The sequence below is a fragment of the Phyllobates terribilis genome, unplaced genomic scaffold (assembly GCF_046119375.1).
Source record: "Phyllobates terribilis strain yellow unplaced genomic scaffold, ASM4611937v1 Scaffold_1__5_contigs__length_1240528914, whole genome shotgun sequence".
Taxonomy (NCBI): domain Eukaryota; kingdom Metazoa; phylum Chordata; class Amphibia; order Anura; family Dendrobatidae; genus Phyllobates; species Phyllobates terribilis.
Genome location: NW_027362761.1, coordinates 433,851,245 through 433,876,217, shown reverse-complemented (window position 1 = coordinate 433,876,217; position 24,973 = coordinate 433,851,245). Strand labels below are relative to the sequence as shown.

The 24,973-nt window shown below is 46.8% G+C and overlaps 1 protein-coding gene across 4 annotated transcripts in view; it reads right to left on the bottom strand.

The window, feature by feature from the left end:
• The window catches only part of EFNA5 (ephrin A5), a 547,216-nt gene extending 541,816 nt beyond the window's left edge, over positions 1-5,400 (bottom strand). For 2 of the 4 annotated variants that reach the window (XM_073677616.1, XM_073677626.1), the window contains exons 1-2: positions 5,059-5,399; positions 3,600-4,879 (exon numbers count right to left, since the gene is read on the bottom strand). In XM_073677616.1, coding sequence (XP_073533717.1) covers positions 3,600-3,724 — 125 coding nt within the window. In that variant the 5' untranslated portion in view covers positions 3,725-4,879; positions 5,059-5,399. Of the gene's footprint in view, positions 1-3,599; positions 4,880-5,058 lie in introns of all 4 variants that reach the window. The other 2 variants (XM_073677599.1, XM_073677610.1) reach the window with 2 other exon arrangements.
• Positions 5,401-24,973: the final 19,573 nt, after the last annotated feature.

Below are 24,973 nucleotides of genomic sequence, written 5' to 3'. Positions count from 1 at the left end.
ATAGAAGTCTGCTGCAGGAACCCATTTGAAATAACCAAGGTATTCTTTCAAAGCTCTAACAGGCTAGAGTAACACTATTAAAGTCAGCAAGCTGCATGTAATGAACTTCTGAGAACACTACTGCTACACTTTTAATCATGAAAAATTTATTGGGCTGTAGGTCTCTTTGTCCCTCAAATTGAAATTGCCAAATCAAAAACCCCTCTGGAAGTTGGAAGCAGGAACCAATGTATCAAGAATGCGACTATTTATTTTAACTTGCTGCCCCCCAAAGATTTCCAAATCTTGAAAACAAGCCCAGAGCAAGTATAAACCTGGTTCTGCAGGTATCGAGAGACAGACTTATTAGAATTTAGCTGAAACAAAGCTATTTCAATATCCAGCCATGCAAGGAGTAGTAATCAAACTGCTCTGTATTCTGGAAACTGACTGTAAGGACTAAGGGTATACTTTCCTGCACATGCGTAACACATTACTTCCATTATTACATCAGTTATGAAACACAGAAAAGCAATTTTCTCACACAATAAGAACTAACACTGCCAAGCTATAGGAGGGCAAAGGAAAGTATATTGCCGTAATGACGTAAAAAGTCGATGACCTTGGAAGTCACCTTTCCTTGACATGGTGAGGTGGACAGAGTAAGGAAAATAAACTATTTTGCGAGCGAATTCTCTAAAATATATATATGTAATAACAAATAAATTGAGCGAGGAAAAGAACAAGGGTTTTGACAAGAAACCCAACTTAATAGCCAGCTATGGTGAGTCTTAAATAGTGTTGTCAGCCTAGGTAATAATTTAGCACTGGTAGTGCCTCAGCACATAACGACTATTGCAGAAATCTGGAGGATATTGTTGGAGAAAGCACGTAGGTTCAGCTAAGAAACTAGGTTACGAGGTTACAGAAGGACTTAAACACATTCACTCATGCAGGATACAAAAATAATCTTTCTTTGCTAGTGTCAGGCTTGTGAGACAAATGCTATGACTTTTGCATATTGCTAATTGACAAGCCTGACTTATATTAATGATTTGTTATGGATGCAATATTTCACAATTCCAGGCAGACACATTTTGGACCAGACACTTAATTATTACAGCAGCTTTTTGGCAAAAAGTCAAAAAAGTTCATTACTGCTTCTTCAAACACATTTTCTGCATAGGAAGGATGTTGAAATGAAAATCGACTTAGAGGATTCATCAGGTTGTTAATATAACTTATAATAGATGGCAGAACTTACTGTACCTTGAAGTAGCTGTGTATTACTCAGGATTATATTTCTAGAATAATCATTTGAAACTTTAGGAATATCAGGATTGGGCTATTTCACTAAACTCTCCTCTTATTTTTGCATTCTACTATTTTTGTACGACTGTCTGTCCAAGTTGGGGGGTGGGGGGGGGGAAGCATCAATGCTCTTAAAAACTTAAGCTTCACCATATATCATATAAATCCTGGCAGCCACAGTAGTGCTCCCTTGTTCAGACTTTCACTAGCACTCCTGTTTTATTACATGGGGTTGTGTCTACAAAGCAAAGCGACCACACTCGTTAATTTGTATCTTGATGTTTCAGAACAAAAGAAATGTTCTTATCAGTTGTTTGCATGTTTTACAGTGCAATTAATGAACTCTGAAAGGCATTTAATAAAATCCAGATTCTGCCTGGCATTTCCCAAGGAAAATGAAAGCACATTTTGGCCTTGCTTTTAAATTTATCGAGCGAATCCTGCCTGACGTTGCCCCAGCTTAACCACTACTTTCACTCAGTGCTCCAAAGCTGGTCACCCTACGAGAGGTGGTCCAATTAATAACATGCTATATCAGGTGTTAAGTACCTACGGGACAGATGGGGTTCTGGATGGAGAAGAATATTTTTAAGACTTTTTTCTTATTGTTGATGTATCAGTTAAGTTATTTATTTATTTTTGTCCTTGACACATTTTAGTAGGACCCTGATGTATCCGCATAATTCACTGTTTGCATTGCAACGCTGCTTACCACCCAAACTTGGGTGTCTATAACTTGCCCCCTCTTCATATAAGAAAAAAATCAACTTTAAAGTCCCTTTTCTCTCAGCTGTTGCTAGCTCTTTGGTATCAACTGCAAATGCTGTTAACTTGGAGATTATTCCACAGCTCCCTCTTGAGCAAGAGATTTTTCTGCAGGCTATTCTGATCTATTAAAAAACATGACCTGTGACAAAAATCAATGTACTAATCTCAAACTAAACAGCAGTATCACAGGCATATAACGTAGATAACCCTCGATAAAATGTCCTCCTCAGCCTGGCTGAAAGGTAAAGAAGGATTTGGTTCACATCTGTTTTAACAAGACAATAATATAGGAGCCAGGTGACTTTGTCAAACATATGGTCACCATTTATAAGGAGGAATGTAATTTTTTTTCCAGTGCAGCTAGGCGGGTAAGAAAAAAGTATATAAAAAAAAACAACTTACAAAACAGTAAAAACTGCTGCCTCCAACACCGGTCCCCATAACTCAAGAAAGTTATTGCCTGGTCGTCTCCATAAAACTTTTATTCAAGTTTATTTTACAATACCTTGTACTAAGCCCTAAGACTAATGCACTTTTAATCACATTGATGGTTATTATTTCCGGCCTAATTTGCCCTGGCATTTGAAATGTATTCCTACTCTCATATTTCATTGCACTAATCATCTTTAACCAAAGCAGCTGCAGTTTGGGGTGCACATTTAAAAAAGAAAAAAAAATCTAACTTCCAGAGGGAAAAACACATGTTTATGTAGTGTTAATTAGTAGCCGATCGGATGACCGAGATATTTGGCTTCAAAGCTTCATTATGTTTCAAGAGAAATGTACTTTCTACACGGGGGAGGCAGGATCCGTAAGGAATGAAAACACTAGTAGAGTTTGACAGATCGATATGAGTTTGTTCAATTAAGGCTAGTTATACTGCTCCACTGTCAATGAGCAGCCATCAGACAACCGGTGGGGGAGGGAAAGTGGCTGAAAACTTTCCCAAAACTACATATAGGTTAATTATTACTCGAACCAACTGCTTCTTACAACTTTTTTTTTTTTTCCTTTATAACTCTATATATAAGAGGAATGAAATTGAAATCACAAGTCTGGAAAGTTGCAGTAACTTTTACTTGCGCACATTGACTCGACCTATGTAAATCTGCCGGCTGCATGATAAGTAGAAGATGGGGGCAGAGATGAAAGCGGATGCATATTTGATATCGTTAGACATAACGGAAAGCTTGGCGAGTCATGGCTAATGCTTACATAGTCCCTTACTGATTCCAAGGCATTAATAGAGGAACTGTCGTCTCTCGTCGTACAAAGCATCGAGTTTCTATATACTGCATACAGCACGACTTTGTACTAATAAAACTGTATAGTCCTTAGCTGTGATACAGTGCAAAAAAAGAAGAATGGAATTTCATACAATATTAAAAGTGACATGTTGCTCCACAATCATTCAAGCAGAATATGTCGCCTGGTACGGCACTTAGATCAATACAGCCTCCACGCTGCTGTAGTCGGATTTGGACAGCGTGCGTTTAGTACAAAGCGGCATCTCAGCGCTCAGCCGCCACCCCCCTCCTTACCTGGGGTTGGTGCTGTTCCAGTACACCGCATAGCGATCAGCAACCACCTTGGAGCCAGGATCCTGGCTGCAAACACACATCCAGAGTAGCACAGACAGAAGCGTCAACATCTCCACGTGCAACATCACTCCCGGCCAAAAAGAGGGGGCGCGAGAGGAGCAAACGCAGACGAATAAGAGGCGCGGAGCAACAACGGGCTCCGGGTTTTGCAGAAACAGCTCTGCTGCTTTTCTTGGAGTTAATAGGAAAGGTTGTATGAATGTGTCAGGGACACCGCTGCAGCAATGGGAGAGACAGCTTGGCTCAGGGAGGTGCTGGAGGCCGAAAGGCTGCTGTGGCTGCTACTGAGAGCAGGAGTAGCAGGGCGGTGCACATTCACACAGAGCTCCCTGCACACACAGCAGGGCAAAGGAACAAGGGACACATTCCCAGGGGGGCACCTCAGGCGCACTACGGTCCAGATGCCAACCCTCCTGACAAACTAAAGGAAAAGTAAGATTCAATTCACAGGTTCATAAAGGAATGGCTGAACTGGTTTCGGTGCAGTCCAGGATGGGTTGCCAGCTCTCCTTTTGTAGAAAGTTACTATATATAAATGCAGGGACTTGTGGACTTGTGTTTGTGGCACTTGCTGGATAAAAGGCTCATACAATGTCAAGGAAGAAGAAGAAGCTCTAGATGAAGGGTCTTGCTGACGCAAAACTTACACCCAGGATACTAAGTACAAGAGCCTCTCTGTATATAAAGAATATCATGCAATTGCCATCTCCAAAGCTTCTACTGTAAAGAAGATGCTCTACAGTCTGTCTGAAGAGTCTGTGTCTTTGGGGGTACTTTATGTATCCTCACCCCCGCCTCTGTCCTTGTCCTTTCTTTTCAGCAGGGTGATTGCTTGAGAGGTAAGAAGAAGAAATCGAACAATCCTACAAGCCGTGTGATGTCTTACATCCAAACTCAATGCGCAGGATGCAAATTAAATTGTTTTATATTTGGGGAAAAAAAAAATAAGAAAAAACAACAAACTCCTGGAAATGCATCCAAGTCTTCTGCATAAAACAGCCACATACATAAAGATGAGGTCCAGATATTGCCCTAGGCATCAACAGGAGGGGAAAAGTCACTCTTTTTTTCAGGTTTTTCTTTTTGTCCAGTCCCCAGGAGATCAACTTGTAAGAGCAGGAAACAGTTTGAAATAAATAAAATGAGCCACGATATCCAACATCAGACACATGAAAAGCGTCTTCTACATCAGCCTCGCAGTAACTGCCGCTGCTCCCATGCTTGGGAAGGAAGGCAAAAAGGAAGAAAAAAAAACTTATTATACATCAGCAATGAGGAAAGGCTAGGCATTGAGTAAAGGGTTAAAAGACAGACAAGGAAAAAAAATAGGAAAAATTTTTGTAGGATGGAGTAAAATCCCCTCCAAAAAGTCCCACCCCTCATAAAGCAAAAGACTCACTGCTTAGAGATGTTGCATGGAGCAGGCATTTCAATCTGTGCAGTCCTGTGTATACAGATGCAGCAGCCAGGCACGCTGTGTATATATAGATCTAGATAGAAAAGGTGGGTGCTGACACCCGCAGCGGGTGTGCAGGTACGAGCTCTAATCTTGCAGATGATGTATTCATGAGAGGCTTACACAGCCGCCGGGTGATCATGTGAGATCTCATGCACTTTACTAGGCAGGAGAGGGGGGGCCTGACAGAGCCCCGAGCAGCCACTCAAGGCAAGAGCTGCTGTTTGCTGAGACATTTCCACAGTCTCTCTCTCTCCCTTTTTTTCTTCACTGCAACAGGATTGGTGTGCAACATGAGAAACAGGCGGCACCAGGCAGCCAACAAAAAAATGTCCCCACCTTCCCTAAAGCCGGACTAATTGAATTACACTGAAATCTGGATGCTTAACAGGCACTACTGAAACAGGCAAAATGCAGCCAGGGAAGTGCAGCCCCTGACACTGCACACACATGTCCACACCGCACACACATGTCCACGCCGCACACAGATGTCCACGCCGCACACACATGTCCACGCCGCACACAGATCTCCACACCACACACAGATCTCCACACCGCACACACATGTCCACACCGCACACACATGTCCACACCGCACAGACATGTACACACCGCACACAGATGTCCACACCGCACACACATGTCCACACCGCACACACATGTCCACACCGCACACACATGTCCACACCGCACACACATGACCACACACAGATGTCCACACCACACACACACATGTTCACACTGCACACACATGTCCACACCGCACACACATGTCCACGCCGCACACACATGTCCACGCCGCACACAGATGTCCACACCGCACACACATGTCCACACCGCACACAGATCTCCACACCGCACACACATGTCCACACCGCACACACATGACCACACACAGATGTCCACACCACACACACACATGTTCACACTGCACACACATGTCCACACCGCACACACATGTCCACGCCGCACACACATGTCCACGCCGCACACAGATCTCCACACCGCACACACATGTCCACACCGCACACACATGTCCACACCGCACAGACATGTACACACCGCACACAGATGTCCACACCGCACACAGATGTCCACACCGCACACACATGTCCACACCGCACACACATGCTCACACCGCACACACATGACCACACACAGATGTCCACACCACACACACACATGTCCACACCGCACACACATGTCCACACCGCACACACATGTCCACACCGCACACAGATCTCCACACCGCACACACATGTCCACACCGCACACACATGTCCACACCGCACACAGATGTCCACACCGCACACACATGTCCACACCGCACACACATGACCACACACAGATGTCCACACCACACACACATGTCCACACCGCACACACATGTCCACACCACACACAGATGTCCACACCGCACAGACATGTCCACACCGCACAGACATGTCCACACCGCACAGACATGTACACACCGCACACAGATCTCCACACCGCACACACATGTCCACACCGCACAGACATGTCCACACCGCACACAGATGTCCACACCGCACACAGATGTCCACACACAGATGTCCACACCACACACACATGTCCACACCGCACACACATGTCCACACCGCACACAGATGTCCACACCGCACAGACATGTCCACACCGCACAGACATGTCCACACCGCACAGACATGTACACACCGCACACAGATGTCCACGCCGCACACACATGTCCACGCCGCACACAGATGTCCACACTGCACATGAATATCCACACTACAAATGGATATCCACGCCGTACACAGATGTCTACATTGCACATGGATGTCCACACTGCACATAGATGTTCACATTGCACACTGACGAAGAGACAGATAGACAAAATGACAAAATACAGGTGTAGCGCCAACAAAGGCAAAAAAATTGTAAGCAGTTGCAAAGCCTACCAGGCAAAACCAAACCTCAAAACATATCCAAGAAAGATGAAGGCAGCACTCCAAAAGTCCAAAATATAGTGGTTTATTGACGATAGATAGATAGATAGATAGATAGATAGATAGATAGATAGATAGATAGATAGATAGATAAAGCAGCACTCCAAAAACTTTGGACCGACTCTAGATTGATAGATAGATAGATGTACATATAGATAGATGGATAAATAGCTGGATAGATATACAGATAGATAGATATGATATAGTGCTTGATGAAGGTTGTCCGCAACCGAAACGTCGCCACACCGGGCTAATAAAGTCCTTATTTTTCTCAAAGAATTTTTGGAGTGCTGCCTTCCGTTTTTTACTAGACTATTTATACTTATGGATATCTGTTTGGGGGCCTTGCACCTGATGTATTGAAGATATGGTGCTGTTCCAATTTTGACTTTAGATAGATAGATAAATAGATATATAGATAGATAGATGGAAGGATAATGGATAGATATACAAATGCTTCTCACTAAATTAGAATATCATCAAAAAGTTATTTTATTTCAGTTCTTCAATGCAAAAAGTGAAACTCATTTATTATATAGAGTCATTACAAACAGTGATCTATTTCAAGTGATTATTTCTGTTAATGTTGATGATTATGGCTTACAGCCATGAAAACACAAAAGTCATTATTCTAATTTAGTGAGAAGCACTTGTAGATATATAGATAGATAGATAGATGAATAATGGATAGATAGATATGGATGGATGGATAGATAAATAGATAGATAGATAGATAGATAGATAGATAGAAAGAAGGATAATGGATACATAGATATGGATAGATAGATAGATATATAGATGGAAAGAAGGATAATGGATAGATAAGTATGGATAGATAGATAGATAGATCGATAGATAGAAAGATAATGGATAGATAGATAGATAGATAGATAGATAGATAGATAGATAGATAGATAGACATATAGATAAATAGTTGGGCAAAAAATAAATAGATGACAAGATGAAGTGATGTCTCCATTGCTTGAGAGGTTTGGTATCCATACCTTGAGTGTAAGGCTGGTTATTCTTTATCACTTTCTAGATACATAGATGTATGGATAGATAGATAGATATATATATAGAAAAATAGATAGATATTGTAGACAGCTCTAATAGCATACATGATTGAAACTTAATTAACGTAGAACAACAAATAGCCATAATTAAATAATAAACTACCACTCCCTTATAACTCAACTTTGAGCACTACTGCTACTAATAAGGCAAGTTATCTACTTATAATGCTTCTACTCAGGGCCGATATCAGAGCATTACTGCCCTTACTGCTGTATGGGGCCCAGTGAGCAGCAGTACAGAGGGGGGGCCCGGGCCCTGTCATGTCCCCCCCTCTTGTGCTTCTGCTCACCAGGCCCCATGGTGTAATAATGTGGTGAGCGCAGGGACGTTGCCTTTGGCAGCGCACAGCTCTGCACTGTGTGCTTTCCCGGAGCTCCGCAGCCACTCTGTTCCTGCTCCTTCATACTTCTCCTGACTTCTGGTAAGGTGACGGCGCGTATGTGATGACGTCATCGCGTACGCGCCGTCACCTGACCAGAAGTCTGGAGAAGTATGAGGGAGCAGGAGCTGCGCGGCTACGGAGCTCCGGGAAAGCACACAGAGCCGTTGCCAGGACATCAGAAGCTAAGCTGCGCCTGCAGGTGATCATAAGTGAGGTAAGTATGATCAAACTTTTTTTTTTCCTTTTTCTTTCTTAATAGAATAGAATTAAATAGGTGAGGGGAGGGGGGCTGCAAGTCATGGAGTGAGGGGGGCTGCAAGTCATGGAGTGAGGGGGACTGCAAGCATGGAGTGAGGGGGGCTGCAAATTATGGAGTGAGGGGGGGCTACAGATGGTGTGAGGGGGGGCTGCAAATGATGGTGTAAAGGGGCTGCAAATGATGGTGTAAGGGGGGCTGCGAATGATGGAGTGAATGGGCTGCAAATGATGAAGTGAGGGGGGGCAAGGAGCTGCAAATGATGGAGTGAGGGGGGGACAATGAACTGCAAATGATGGCGTGAGGGGGGAACAAGGGACTGCAAATGATGGAGTGAGGGGGGGTGAATGCAAATGATGAAGTGAAAGAGGGACTGCAAATGATGAAGTACAGATTGGGGAAGTTGAGGTTTCAGGAGTGAGACTGATAGTGTGACTGATTGAATTGGTGGAAAGAGTATGGGTGCTAACTAATTTATATATTAGGTGGGGAAAAGTTGCTATTTATAGTTAGTGGGGGCGCAGTGGTGTATTACAATTTATTTTTGGAATGGTGGGTTGCATAATAACTAATGATATATTAATGATGGGTGCACGTCTGTATTCAGCTGAGTAGAAAGGGAAAAAGTGGGGAATGTGATCTGGAAGCGGTGCTCTAGATAACTGTGTTATTTTATGCAACGACGAGTCCTGGCGGGAAGAAGTGATGGCGATCTGCACTGAATGAAAAAGAAAAGCAAAGATGAAAGACTTCAACTAGAGACGTCACTGGTGAGTCAGTGTGTTACCTGTACACCTACACTATACACTATATACAGAGCTCCTGTGTATAATATCACTGGTGTTCACTGTATTTCCTGTACACTATACAATATATACAGAGCTCCTGTGTATAATGTCACTGGTGATCCCTGTATTACCTGTACACTGACACTATATACCGAGCTCCCGTGTACATTGGCACTTATGGTAATATTAATATTGTGTTTTTTTATTAATGATCAGTATTGTAATATTCTATCACTATGTGGTGGTAATATGTGGTCTGATGATGGTGTGGCGGTATTTGTTCCTTGTATGTTGTATTATTTAGTTACTATGTGGTGGTAGTATGTGATCTGGTTATGGTGTGTCGGTATTTCCCCCTTGTATGAGGTATTATTCGGTTACTATGTGGTGGTAATATGTGGTCCAGTCATAGTGTGACGGTATTTGTCCCTTGTATGTGGTATTATTCAGTCACTATGTGGTGGTAATATGTGATCTGGTCATGGTGTGAAAGTATTTGTCCCTTGTATGTAGTATTATTTGGTTACTATGTTGCGGTAATATGTGGTCTGGTCATGATGTGGCGGTATTTGTTCCTTGTATGTCGTATTATTTGGTTACTATGCGGTGGTAATATGTGGTCTTGTCATGGTGTGATGGTATTTGTCCCTGTATGTGGTATTATCCGGTCACTATGTGGTGGTAATATGTGGTCTGGTCATGGAGTGGTGGTATTTGTTCCTAGTATGTGGTATTATTGGTCATTTTAAAAAATGTACGTGACACATTCTCTCAAAGAATAATAAATAAAAATATATCTAAAAAAAGTATTGGATATTTTAACAAATGTTTAATAGGTTAGAGTAGAGTACGGCCGGCCAGAAGAGTTTCCTTGTCCTGGTGGTGGCTTCAAAAATCTTTTGGCCAAAACAAAAGCTGCTGACTATGTATGTGGGCTATGTATGCGATATGGTGTTCGATGGGAACTGTTAATGTGTGATTGGCGAGGACATGGTGCAGAAATGGACTTTTTCCAAGAGTGAGGGGTGGGACTGTGGAAGTTTTGAGAGATGGGGGCGGAGCTGAGGTAGAGGTGGAGTTGGGGTGGAGCCTGGCCAGAGTCTCAAGGGGGCCTGAAAATTTTGCTTGTATGGGGCCCTGAAATTCCTGGTGGCAGCCCTGCTTCTACTACTGATATTATTCATCTATTATATTGTAGTATTACTAGTACTACTATTAATAAGTCATGAAAACTATGTTTCTCATCACTACTGCTAATAATGTCAGTACTACTCTTATCATTAGGACAACTATTAAGGGAGCAGGTTTCATGAAAAAAGCTATGTTTTTATGACGACTGGCATACCCCATAGGTAACGCTCATTTTACCCCCTTAAGGCCTTAGCCATTTTGGGCCTTTATGACAAAGCAATTTTTTAGCTTTTTTTTCATTGTCACGTTCCAGGAGCCACAGTATTTTTATTTTTTTTATTGACGTAGCTGTATGAAGTGTTGTTTTTTAAAGATGAGTTGAATTTGTCAGTTGCAGAGTTTTGGGGTACATATGACTTTATTAACTGAGGGAAGAAATAGAAAAAAAAAGCAGCTCTATTGTTTTTTTAATGTTTTAAATTCTTCACTATTCACTTGCTGCACAAATAAGGTGTTAACTTTATTTGTGGCTAGGCACAATCATTGCAATACAAAGATATATAGTTTTATTATCTTTTATTACTATTATTCTCCTTATTATTTATTTTTAGAGCACCATTGATCCCATGGTGCTGTGCATGAGAAGGGATTAAGTTAAAAAACTAACAATGATAGACCGGTACAGAGGGAAGAGGACCCTGCCCTTGCAGGCTTACAATCTACAGGGTAATGGGGAAGGAGACAATAAGTTGGCGGGTTGCGGCAGCTCTGGTAGTGGTGAGCTTGCTTGAAGAGATGTGTTTTCAAGATCCATCTGAAAGCTCAGAAACTGAAGGATAATTGGACCTGCTGGTGCACAGAATTCCAGAGTAAGGGAGATGCTCGGGAGACGTCTTGGAGGCGATTGGGTGACGAATATATAAGTGTGGAGGAGAGAAGAAGGTCTTGAGATGACCAGAGATTATGTGTTGGAAGGTAACGGGAGATGAGTTAGGAGATATACGGAGGAGACAGGTTATGGATGGCTTTGTAGGTAAATGTTAATAGTTTGAACTGGATAAGCTGGGGAATTGGGAGCCAATGAAGAGATTTGCTGAGGAGAGAAGCGGAGCAGTAGCGAGGCGAGAGATTAATTAGTCATGCAGCAGAGTTAAGGACAGACTGGAGAGGTGCGAGAGTGTTAGCAGGGAGGCCACAGAGGAGGACATTGCTGTAGTCGAGGAGGGAGATGATGAGGGCATGCACTAACATTTTAGCAGATTCAGGGTTGAGGAGAGGACCGATTCTGGAAATGTTTTTGAGTCGGAGACGGCAGGAAGTAGGAAGAGCTTGGATGTGCGGTTTGAAGGATAGGGCAGAGTCAAGGGTTACTTCCAGGCAGCAGACTTGCGGTATCGGGGAGAGCGTGATATCATTTATTGTGATAGATAGATTAAGTAAGGGAATTAGGTGAGATGGAGGAAAGATCATCAGTTCAGTTTTGTTCACATTGAGCTTTAGGATGATGAGATGATGAGAAGAAGGAGGATATGGCTGATAGACACTCTGGGATTTTGGGCAGCAGAGAGGTGATATCTGGGCCAGAGAGATAGATCTGAATATCATCTGCGTATAGTTAGTACTGGAAGCGATGGGACTTTTTGAGTTGTCCCAGGCCAAAGGTATAGATTGAGAATAGCAAGGCTCCAAGAACAGAGCCTTGAAGGACACCAACAGAGAGAGATGGTGAGATGAGGAAGTAGTGTAAGAGTGGGAGACTATAAATGTACAGTTGGAGAGGTATGAGGTACTACTTTTTTACAATTATCATTGTGTTTAAAAAAAAAACATTTTTATTTTTTGCCATATTCTGAGAACCATACATTGTACAATTTTCCATCAATGGAGCTTGTGTTTTGTGTGACAAGATGTAGTTTTCAGGTTTTCAGTGGTCCCCTTTTCTGGTACATACGACTTTTTGATTACTTTTTATTGCACTTTTTTGGAGGTGGAATTTTTGAATTTTATTTTTATTGTTTTAAGCACTTCACTATTCAGTATAATTCACAAATTAACTGTATTCTGCAGGTCGATATGATAAAAGCTATATCCAATTTATAATTTTTTTTTATGGTAGTTTCACCACTGTAACACAACAAAAAGCGAAAAAACTAGGATTTTGGGTAGGGTGTTTTTACTATTTTGTTTAAAGACAATTAAAAACATTTCTTTACAATATCACACAGATATCTATACATGTATATATACAGTGTATATATACACTGTGTGCAGAATTATTAGGCAAGTTGTATTTTAGAGGATTATTTGTATTATTGATCAACAACTATGTTCTCAATCAACCCAAAAGACTTATAAATATCCAAGCTTAATATTTTTGGAAGTTGCAGTGTTTTTTTTTTAGATTTGGCTATCTTAGGAGGATATCTGTTTGTGCAGGTAACTATTACTGTGCAGAATTATTAGGCAACTTAATAAAAACCCAATATAATCCCATCTCACTTGTTTATTTTCACCAGGTAAACCAATATCAGTGCTCAAAATTTAGAAATAAACATTTCTGACATGCAAAAACAAAAACCCCCAAAATTAGTGATCAATATAGCCACCTTTCTTTATGATGACACTCAACAGCCTTCCATCCATAGATTCTGTCAGTTGCTTGATCTGTTTTCGATCAACATTGCGTGCAGCAGCCTCCACAGCCTCCCAGACACTGTTCCGAGAGGTGTACTGTTTTCCCTCCCTGTAGATCTCACATTTTATATGGGGTTCAGATCAGGTGAACAAGGAGGCCATGTCATTATTTTTTCTTCTTTTAGACCTTTACTGGCCAGCCACGCTGTGGAGTAGTTGGATGCTGTGATGAAAGCCGGCCGGTGGGTGCAGCTCTCTGGCGCCCCCTTTCCTCTCAGGTCAGTCAAGGTACTGCACCTAGAGAAAGTAGTGCCAGGAAGCTGCAACCAGCGCAGGGAACACGGTAGTGTGTTATCCCTTCAACGTCACTAAACCGTAACGTCACTACACAGCACAACTCGCTAGCGCCCTCTTAGCCTCAGGTCAGTCAAGGAACTGCACCTAGGATAAGCGGTCGCCAGGGAGACTGTCCTGTAACCTACTGGGTATCGGGGCCCTCTGTAGTGAGGGCGGTATATATATCTTCCTTGGCCGCGCCAGGAATATATATATCTGAACCTCCGACCGTCACTACCAGCCTTCCCCAATCCCCAGTTGGTATGCTGCCACCAGTCCCTATTTTGGATATACGCCCAGTCCGTGAATGGGCCTATATCGGGTCAGGAACCAACCCTGGGTAGCGTTTTTGGCTTGAGCCGAGCTCACACGGACGTGCGTTCGTTATGCAGAATAAAAGGCAGGCCCACAATTACTTGAGGTAATTGATTATAATAATACACTAGATACACGATATACAACTAAATATACACAGGTATAAGGTCAGGCTAAACTATACAACAATGGAATACAACACACAGAATCACCACAGCATATCAGTTACCGGTTTCTTGATTTTCTTGTGACGCAGGGAGAGGATTCTGCGGTCGCAGGCACGGTTCTTTGTTACAGGCTGAGGCCTACCACCGCATGGTCAAACTGCTCCTCCCCTTGGTGGCCTCAGCTGGTGCTCAGATGTTCAGCACACCACTCTTGGGTCAAAAACTGACTTGTCTCTTGTCTGTCCTGCTATCTTACCTGCCCCGTCCCGCCCACTGCTGGTGAGGTCAGCTGGCTCAGTCTCCACCCTCAGGTCTAACTTCGATCAGAAGCCCAAATTCTATGGAACCCAATAACTTCTTCTGGGATGGTCTCATGATACCCCCAGGGGTTCCCATGGATTCGGGCCGCCGTAACCGACCTTTTGATATCAATTATGATACCATACGGTCCTCAGGAATGGCTCCGCGCTATATCTTGGCTTCCAGAGCACGTACAAACGTCTACCGCGGAGGCTTGTGTGCGCAATGGCTCCGGGACGCCGTGATATTTTTTTATTGGCCCATCCCACGCAACATGCGTGTACTATTCATGTTTCTATATCTTATGCCTCCATGCTTGTGACAGACAAAGAAACTAGTCCTATGGGACAAATGGTCAGGTACAGATAGACGAAGCACCCCCCCCTGCTGGCTGTGTTTCCTCTCGAAGTCTTTGAAGCTCCTAGCATTCAAGTGTTAAGTAGGCTTCTTATCTTACAGGAGCCTGGATGGGGGGAAACTATCTAGTTGACGTTTTAACAGAAGGTCCCAAGGGTGGGGGCTGCTGAAGTGTGGCCATCCCTGGATATGATTTATCATTACCAAGATGGCGGCTACAGGTTCATCACACCTCCCCCTATACGAGGGCGCGAGGGGGTAGCACATTCCTGTGTTCCCCCGTGCGTCCTTCTGCACCCTCCCCTTGCCGGGATAACCCGTCAGCGTTACCGTGGTCACGGCCTCTTCTGTGGCGAATGGAGAAGTGGTACTGCTGGAGAGCGAGGCTCCAGCGTAGCAACCTGCCATTCGACCCAGAGACCGTGTGTAACCAGCTGAGGGGGTTGTGGTCCGTCTCCACGGTGAAATGGCTCCCGTACAAGTAGGGCTGCAGACGCTGCAGGGCCCATACAATTGCCAGGCATTCTTTTTCCACCGTGGAGTAAGCCACCTCCCGGGGCAGTAGCTTCCTGCTCAGGTACAAGACAGGATGTTCCTGGCCTGTCGTGTTGACCTGACTTAGCACAGCACCGAGGCCAAAGTCACTGGCGTCGGTCTGTACCACAAACGGCCGGTCGAAGTCGGCAGCTTGCAGTACAGGGGAGCTACTTAGGGCGGCCTTGAGTGCCCCGAAAGCTGTCTCGCAGGCGACTGTCCAGTCGACTGCGACGGGCAGCTTCTTCTTGGTGAGGTCCGTCAGGGGCTTGGCCAGGGTGCTATAGTGTGGGACGAACCTCCTATAGTACCCGGCGGTCCCCAAGAAGGACATCACCTGCTTTTTGGTCCTAGGAGTGGGCCAGGATGCGATGGCATCCACTTTCCCCGGTTCTGGCTTCAGAACCCCCCCGCCTACCCGGTGACCCAGGTAGAGGACCTCACTCATGCCCAGCTGGCACTTTTCCGGCTTGATGGTCAAGCCTGCCCGGTGGATCCGACCGAGCACCTGCCGCAGGTGCTCTAGGTGATCCTCCCAAGTGGGACTGAAGACTGCAATATCGTCCAAGTACGCAGCCGCGTACCCTTCAAGTCCCTCAAGCAGCGTATTGACCATCCGCTGAAAAGTGGCAGGGGCATTCTTCATGCCGAATGGCATCACTGTGGACTCGTACAGTCCAAAAGGGGTGATAAAGGCAGAGCGTTCCCTTGCCGCGGGGGTCAGAGGAATCTGCCAGTACCCCCGGCTCAGATCCATGATGGTCAGGTACTTAGCCCCGGCCATCCGATCGAGCAGGTCATCGATGCGTGGTATGGGGAACGCATCGGTGGCCGTTACAGCGTTGAGCCCCCGGTAGTCCACGCAGAACCGTGTAGTTCGGTCCTTCTTTGGTACGAGGACTACAGGCGAGGCCCACGCGCTGCTGGATGCCTGGATCACCCCCAGCTTCAGCATCTCGTCTATCTCTTGGCGCATGTTTCCCTGCACCTCGAAAGAGACCCGATATGCTGAACGCCGGATCGGCGGGTGATCGCCAGTGTCCACGTCGTGGACAGCCATCTCAGTCCTTCCGGGCAGGCTGCTGAACAGCCCCCGGAAGGGGTGCAGGGTGGTCCCCAGCTGGGACCGTTGGTCCTCCGTGAGCTGGTGGCCAACCCCCACATCCTCGATGGACCCACCCGCCTTGGCTTGGGTGAGCAGATCCAGGAGGGTTTCTACCTCTCCTTCCTCGGGAAGGTTGCACACTGGGTGGGCAGTCGCTTCCCGCTCATGATGAGCCTTCATCATGTTCACGTGGAAGGCCTTCCTCCTTCCACGGGCGTGATCCAGGGTGACCAGATAGGTGACGGCATTGAGTTTCTGGTGCACGAAGTAGGGACCTTCCCAGGCTGCCTGAAGCTTGTTCTGTGGTACGGGGACCAGTACCCACACCTTTTGACCCACCTGGTAGGTCCTCTCACAAGCATTCTGGTCGTACCACCGCTTCTGGTCGGCCTGGGCCTGGGCCATATTGTCCTGCACCAGCTTTGCCAAGGCCATCATCCTGTCCCGGTGGCGCACGACATACTCGATGACCGACACCTCGGGGGTGGCCAAATCCCCTTCCCATGCTTCCTTCACCAGAGCCAGGGGGCCCCGTACCCGTCGCCCGTACAGGAGCTCAAAGGGGGAGAACCCCGTTGAGGCCTGCGGAACCTCCCGGTAAGCAAATAGGAGGTGTGGGAGGTAACGCTCCCAGTCTCTCCCGTGGGAGTCGACCAACATCTTAAGCATCTGCTTTAAGGTGCCATTGAACCGCTCACACAGGCCATTAGTCTGTGGGTGATACGGGCTGGCCACCAGATGTTGCACCTGCATTTGCTTACAGAGGGACTCCATCAGCCGCGACATGAACTGGGTCCCTCGGTCGGTGAGCATTTCTTGGGGGAAACCCACTCTGGAGAAGATCTCCAGTAAGGCGGTAGCCACCTTGTCGGCCCGAATGGACGACAAAGCTACCGCTTCCGGGTACCGGGTGGCATAGTCCACTACCGTGAGTATGAAGCATTTCCCGGAGTGGCTGGGAGTGGACAGAGGTCCAATAAGATCCACAGCGACCCTCGAGAAAGGCTCTTCGATGATTGGCAGAGTTACCAGTGGGGCTTTGGGGCGCGGCCCCGCCTTCCCCACCCTCTGACAGGTGTCACACGAACGGCAGTAGGCACCCACCGCGGCTCCCATCCCAGGCCAGTAGAAATGCTGAGCTATCCTGGCCTTGGTTTTAGCGATCCCTAGGTGTCCGGCCATCGGAATCTCGTGTGCGATCCGCAACAATTCCGCCCTGAACGGATAGGGTACCACTAACTGTCGGTCCCTGGGCCACGCCTCCGGTGAACCCTGCTGGACCGTTACCCGGTACAGCCGTCCCTGGTCCCAGACCACCCGCTCGCAGTCTGACTCCATGGGAGGCTGTGCCGCCTGTTCCTTGAGAGCTTTCAGGCTGTCGTCTGCTTCCAACGCAGCCTGAAATTCCTGACTTGATGTGGCCAGAATCGACGAAACTGCCACATCCTCTGTCAGCCCCTCCGGGCATGTCACCTGGCCGCTGTCTGACCCGGCAGACACTTGGTCAGAAGTGGGGAAGCCGTCGGACCTCTGCAAGGCTCCTTGGGCTCCGGCGCTCCCACTCCTGGTGACAGCGGCTATGACCGCTGTGACCGTGGGTAGTGCCTGCTTCCCCTCTGTTTCTGACCAAGCCGCCCGATCAGGCAGGCTTCCTAGGCCTTTGGACATCTCGGATGTGGGGAACTCCTGCCCTGGGGTCTTACCTGGCGGCTCCTCTCTTGGGACACCCCCACCTCCCATGGCCTGTTCCTCCCCCTGCAGTGGGCCTATACTCAGCAGCCTGGATACCCCTGGGAGCCCTACACTGCCGGTAGCTGCCCCCCTCTCCATCCCTGAGCTTCCCTCTACAGAATCCTGCCCGCCCCCTCCCTCACCGGAGGACAAGAGGTCACGGCACGCCGGCTGAGCACCTCTGCGGGCATCCCCACACTCCCCACCTGCTTTCACTAACCCTGTTTGTGTTGTGTCTGTGCAGGTGTTACCCTCAGGTTTCACTCCCTCCTCCTCAGCAGGACACACACTACATACAACATGGTTGGCATTAGCAGCAGACAAATCAATACACTCTTGGGGGGCCGAACTTGGGGGTTCAGAGGGTACATACTGCGATACTAGACGCCCCAAGTCGGTCCCTAATAAAACATTTGCGGGAATATTTGGCGTTACTCCCACCTCCCGCATCCCCCTTCCGGCACCCCAGTCCAAATACACCATGGCAACGGGAAGTGCCGGCTCCACGCCTCCAACCCCGGAGACGGAAAGAGTCTTTCCTGGTACCAAGTCCTGGGGGGACACCACCTCAGGCCGTACCAGTGTTCGTTCAGCGCCCGTGTCCCGCAGTCCCATGACCGCAGAACGGCCTATGGTGACGGGTTGGATGTTGTCCAGGGACCTACCACCACCCCCTCCCACACACAAAACATTGGGCGCTCTCTGGGACTGGGATGGGGTCTTTTGGCGCTGGGGACACTCAGCCCTAAAGTGTCCTGGTTTGTTGCATAGATGACAACGTCTTACGTCTGGTCCTTGCCTGGAGAGGGCAACAGGGGGATACACCCCTTGTGTTCTAGGGGCCGGGGAAACAGGGGCATGACTGGGCTTACCCCCTCTCCAGGTGCTGCTGGCAGACTTCTTCAGCTCAGGCGCCCTGTTATTGGCATACTCGTCTGCCAGGGCGGCTGTAGCAGAAGCCCCTGTTGGTTTTCGGTCACGGAGGAACTGTCGGAGGTCCTCTGGGCAGTTCCACAAGAACTGCTCCGTGACGAACAGTTCCTGGACCTCCTGGCGGGTAGTAAGCGCTAGACCCGAGGTCCAGTGCTCTGCGGCTCTCAACAGCGCCCGCATATGATCGGTCCAGGTGTCCTTGGGGCCACGCAGCAGGCTCCGGAACTTCTGGCGGTACGACTCGGGAGTGAGGTTGTACTGCCGGATCAGGGCCCGCTTGATGCAGTCGTAGTTCTGTACCTCCCCGGCAGGTAAGTCCCCCAAGGCATCCAGGGACTTACCCCTCAAACGGGGGGTCAGGTATCTGGCCCACTGATCCCGGGCCAGATGGTGCTGAAGACAGGTCCGTTCAAATGCCACCAGAAAGGAGTCCAGGTCCCCATCCTTCTCCAGTAGAGGGAAGTCCTCAGCTCGGACTTTGGACGACTTGGTCTCCTGATGGGTTGGTTGCTCTAGTGGAAGCCCCCGCTGGGCCAGGTCCAGTTGGTGCTGGCGCTCCGCAGCTCGCTCTGCACGCTCCGCAGCCTCCCGGCGCTCTGCAGCTTCACGCTCCGCAGCCTCCCGGCGCTCTGCAGCTTCGCGCTCCTCCTCCGCTGCCTTCTCTGATGCTGCCAGGAGGGTTTTGTAGACGGCATCGCCATGAGACTGGAGACTTGCCATAGCCGCTTGTAAAAGGGCTTGTGATCTGGACAGGCTGGGCTGGGTAGGTGGTGGGCAGCCCACTGCGGGACCGTATACTGGGGACTGGCTCCCTGAGGTGCCCGGGCTGGACTCCTCCTCGCCATGAGTAACAATGTCCTCCCCTCCTGCCACACGGACCGTAGCATTAGCCTCCTGCAGGGTCTTGCTCCTGGTGCCGTCTGCCATCTTGGTAACCGACACCGCTGCAACCCTGAGTTTGCACACACCTTGTTATACTTTTAGCCTGACCGTCTAACGTTGGGCTGACCTTAAGACTCCAGCAGTGGAAGTTACCACTGGCAGTCTTTAGTGCCTGGGAGTAGGGGTCCCACAACACTATTATTCTGCAATCCCACCGCTCTGCCACCAATGTGATGAAAGCCGGCCGGTGGGTGCAGCTCTCTGGCGCCCCCTTTCCTCTCAGGTCAGTCAAGGTACTGCACCTAGAGAAAGTAGTGCCAGGAAGCTGCAACCAGCGCAGGGAACACGGTAGTGTGTTATCCCTTCAACGTCACTAAACCGTAACGTCACTACACAGCACAACTCGCTAGCGCCCTCTTAGCCTCAGGTCAGTCAAGGAACTGCACCTAGGATAAGCGGTCGCCAGGGAGACTGTCCTGTAACCTACTGGGTATCGGGGCCCTCTGTAGTGAGGGCGGTATATATATCTTCCTTGGCCGCGCCAGGAATATATATATCTGAACCTCCGACCGTCACTACCAGCCTTCCCCAATCCCCAGTTGGTATGCTGCCACCAGTCCCTATTTTGGATATACGCCCAGTCCGTGAATGGGCCTATATCGGGTCAGGAACCAACCCTGGGTAGCGTTTTTGGCTTGAGCCGAGCTCACACGGACGTGCGTTCGTTATGCAGAATAAAAGGCAGGCCCACAATTACTTGAGGTAATTGATTATAATAATACACTAGATACACGATATACAACTAAATATACACAGGTATAAGGTCAGGCTAAACTATACAACAATGGAATACAACACACAGAATCACCACAGCATATCAGTTACCGGTTTCTTGATTTTCTTGTGACGCAGGGAGAGGATTCTGCGGTCGCAGGCACGGTTCTTTGTTACAGGCTGAGGCCTACCACCGCATGGTCAAACTGCTCCTCCCCTTGGTGGCCTCAGCTGGTGCTCAGATGTTCAGCACACCACTCTTGGGTCAAAAACTGACTTGTCTCTTGTCTGTCCTGCTATCTTACCTGCCCCGTCCCGCCCACTGCTGGTGAGGTCAGCTGGCTCAGTCTCCACCCTCAGGTCTAACTTCGATCAGAAGCCCAAATTCTATGGAACCCAATAACTTCTTCTGGGATGGTCTCATGATACCCCCAGGGGTTCCCATGGATTCGGGCCGCCGTAACCGACCTTTTGATATCAATTATGATACCATACGGTCCTCAGGAATGGCTCCGCGCTATATCTTGGCTTCCAGAGCACGTACAAACGTCTACCGCGGAGGCTTGTGTGCGCAATGGCTCCGGGACGCCGTGATATTTTTTTATTGGCCCATCCCACGCAACATGCGTGTACTATTCATGTTTCTATATCTTATGCCTCCATGCTTGTGACAGACAAAGAAACTAGTCCTATGGGACAAATGGTCAGGTACAGATAGACGAAGCACCCCCCCCTGCTGGCTGTGTTTCCTCTCGAAGTCTTTGAAGCTCCTAGCATTCAAGTGTTAAGTAGGCTTCTTATCTTACAGGAGCCTGGATGGGGGGAAACTATCTAGTTGACGTTTTAACAGAAGGTCCCAAGGGTGGGGGCTGCTGAAGTGTGGCCATCCCTGGATATGATTTATCATTACCAAGATGGCGGCTACAGGTTCATCACAGATGCATGTGATGGAGCATTGTCCTGCATGAAAATCATGTTTTTCTTGAATGATACTGACTTCTTCCTGTACCACTGCTTGAAGAAGTTGTCTTCCAGAAACTGGCAGTAGGTCTGGGAGTTGAGCTTCACTCCATCCTCAACCCGAAAAGGTCCCACAAGTTCATCTTTGATAATACCAGCCCATATCAGTACCCCACCTCCCCCTTGCTGGCGTCTGAGTCGGAGTGGAGCTCTCTGCCCTTTACTGATCCAGCCTCTGGCCCATCCATCTGGCCCATCAAGAGTCACTCTCATTTCATCAGTCCATAAAACCTATGAAAAATCAGTCTTAAGATATTTCTTGGCCCATTCTTGACGTTTTATCTTATGTTTCTTGTTCAAAGGTGGTCGTTTTTCAGCCTTCCTTACCTTGGCCATGTCCCTGAGTATCGCACACCTTGTGCTTTTTGATACTCCAGTAACGTTGTAGCTCTGAAATATGGCAAAACTGGTGGCGAATGGCATCTTGGCAGCTTCACGCTTGATTTTCCTCAATTCATGGGCAGTTATTTTGCGCCTTTTTTGGCCAACACTCTTCTTGCGACCCTGTTGGCTATTTGCCATGAAACCCTTGATTGTTCGGTGATCACACTTCAAAAGTTTGGAAATTTCAAGACTGCTGCATCCCTCTGCAAGACATCTCACAATTTTGGACTTTTCAGAGCCCGTCAAATCTCTCTTCTGACCCATTTTGCCAAAGGAAAGGAAGTTGCCTAATAATTAAGCACACCTTATATAGGGTGTTGATGTCATTAGTCAACACCCCTCCTCATTACAGAGATTCACATCACCAGATTTACTTAATTGATAGTTGGTAGTTGGCTCTCAAGCCTATGCAGCTTGGAGTAGGACAACATGTATAAAAATCAAAAACTTTTGGTCTGTACTGTATATATATATATATATATACATATATATATATGTATATATATATATATATATACAGTACAGACCAAAAGTTTGGACACACCTTCTCATTTAAAGATTTTTCTGTATTTTCATGACTATGAAAATTGTACATTCACACTGAAGGCATCAAAACTATGAATTAACACATGTGGAATTATATACTTAACAAAAAAGTGTGAAACAACTGAAAATATATCTTATATTCTAGGTTCTTCAAAGTAGCCACCTTTTCCTTTGATGACTGCTTTGCACACTCCACTCTTGGCATTCTCTTGATGAGCTTCAAGAGGTAGTCACCGGAAATGGTCTTTCAACAATCTTGAAGGAGTTCAAAGAGATGCTTAGCACTTGTTGGCCCTTTTGCCTTCACTCTGTGGTCCAGCTCACCCCAAACCATCTCAATTGGGTTCAGGTCTGGTGACTGTGGAGGCCAGGTCATCTGGCATAGCACCCCATCACTCTCCTTGGTCAAATAGCCCTTACAGAGCCTGGAGGTGTGTTTGGAGTCATTGTCCTGTTGAAAAATAAATGATGGTCCAACTAAACGCAAACCGGATGGAATAGCATGCCACTGCAAGATGCTGTGGTAGCCATGCTGGTTCAGTATGCCTTCAATTTTGAATAAATCCCCAACAGTGTCACCAGCAAAGCACTCCCACACCATCACACCTCCTCCTGCATGCTACACGGTGGGAACCAGGCATGTAGAGTCCATCTGTTCACCTTTTCTGCGTCGCACAAAGACACGGTGGTTGGAACCAAAGATCTCAAATTTGGACTCATCAGACCAAAACACAGATTTCCACTGGTCTAATGCCCATTCCTTGCATTCTTTAGCCCAAACAAGTCTCTTCTGCTTGTTGCCTGTCCTTAGCAGTGGTTTCCTAGCAGCTATTTTACCATGAAGGCCTGCTGCACAAAGTCTCCTCTTAACAGTTGTTGAAGAGATGTGTCTGCTGCTAGAACTCTGTGTGGCATTGACCTGGTCTCTAATCTGAGCTGCTGTTAACCTGCGATTTCTGAGGCTGGTGACTCGGATAAACTTATCCTCAGAAGCAGAGGTGACTCTTGGTCTTCCTTTCCTGGGTCGGTCCTCATGTGAGCCAGTTTCTTTGTAGCGCTTGATGATTTTTGCAACTGCACTTGGGGACACTTTCAAAGTTTTCCCAATTTTTCGGACTGACTGACCTTCATTTCTTAAAGTAATGATGGCCACTCTTTTTTCTTTACTTAGCTGCTTTTTTCTTGCCATAACACAAATTCTAACAGTCTATTCAGTAGGACTATCAGTTGTGTATCCACCAGACTTCTGCACAACACAACTGATGGTCTCAACCCCATTTATAAGGCAAGAAATCCCACTTATTAAACCTGACAGGGCACACCTGTGAAGTGAAAACCATTTCCGGTGACTACCTCTTGAAGCTCATCAAGAGAATGCCAAGAGTGTGCAAAGCAGTCATCAAAGCAAAAGGTGGCTACTTTGAAGAACCTAGAGTATAAGACATATTTTAAGTTGTTTCACACTTTTTTGTTATGTATATAATTCCACATGTGTTAATTCATAGTTTTGATGCTTTTAGTGTGAATGTACAATTTTCAAAGTCATGAAAATACAGAAAAATCTTTAAATGAGAAGGTGTGTCCAAACTTTTGGTCTGTACTGTACATATATAAATGTACAATATATTATAATATATAATAGTCCCTTAAGGTGACTTGAACATGTGATCTTATCATTAGTAATACACAGCACTACTCAAATAGTGCTGTGTATTACATTATCCTGTCAGTGCTTGAGTAACAGGCAGACTATAAGGCCCTTTCCCCACCTCCGACGGAATCTGTGGTGTATGGCAGACCCAGGAGCCTTTTTCAGGCCTCCATTTGCTGTAGTAATACATCAGCACCTCATTATTGTGCAGCTGGGGTGCCAACGGGCTGACAGAGGGTGTGCTTTCCTTCTATCAAACTCTTTATGTGCAACTGCCACTATTAAGTTACTGGGTTGTATTATGCCCAATAGTTGGGCTCCGGCAGCTGGCCGCACCAATACAGAAGCTGAACTGGGTGTTCAGCATGAGATGCATCTCCATCGTGAAGCTCAAAGTGACCAGTGCTCATGACGGATATGTATGTCATAGAGCGTTAAGGGGTTATAATAACAATGCATTACACATTACTGCTGCGACTATACTATTATCGTGTAGTTATATTACTGCTTAGTTCTACATATAACAACAACAATAATTATAACAGATATGATAATAAGAGACCAAAA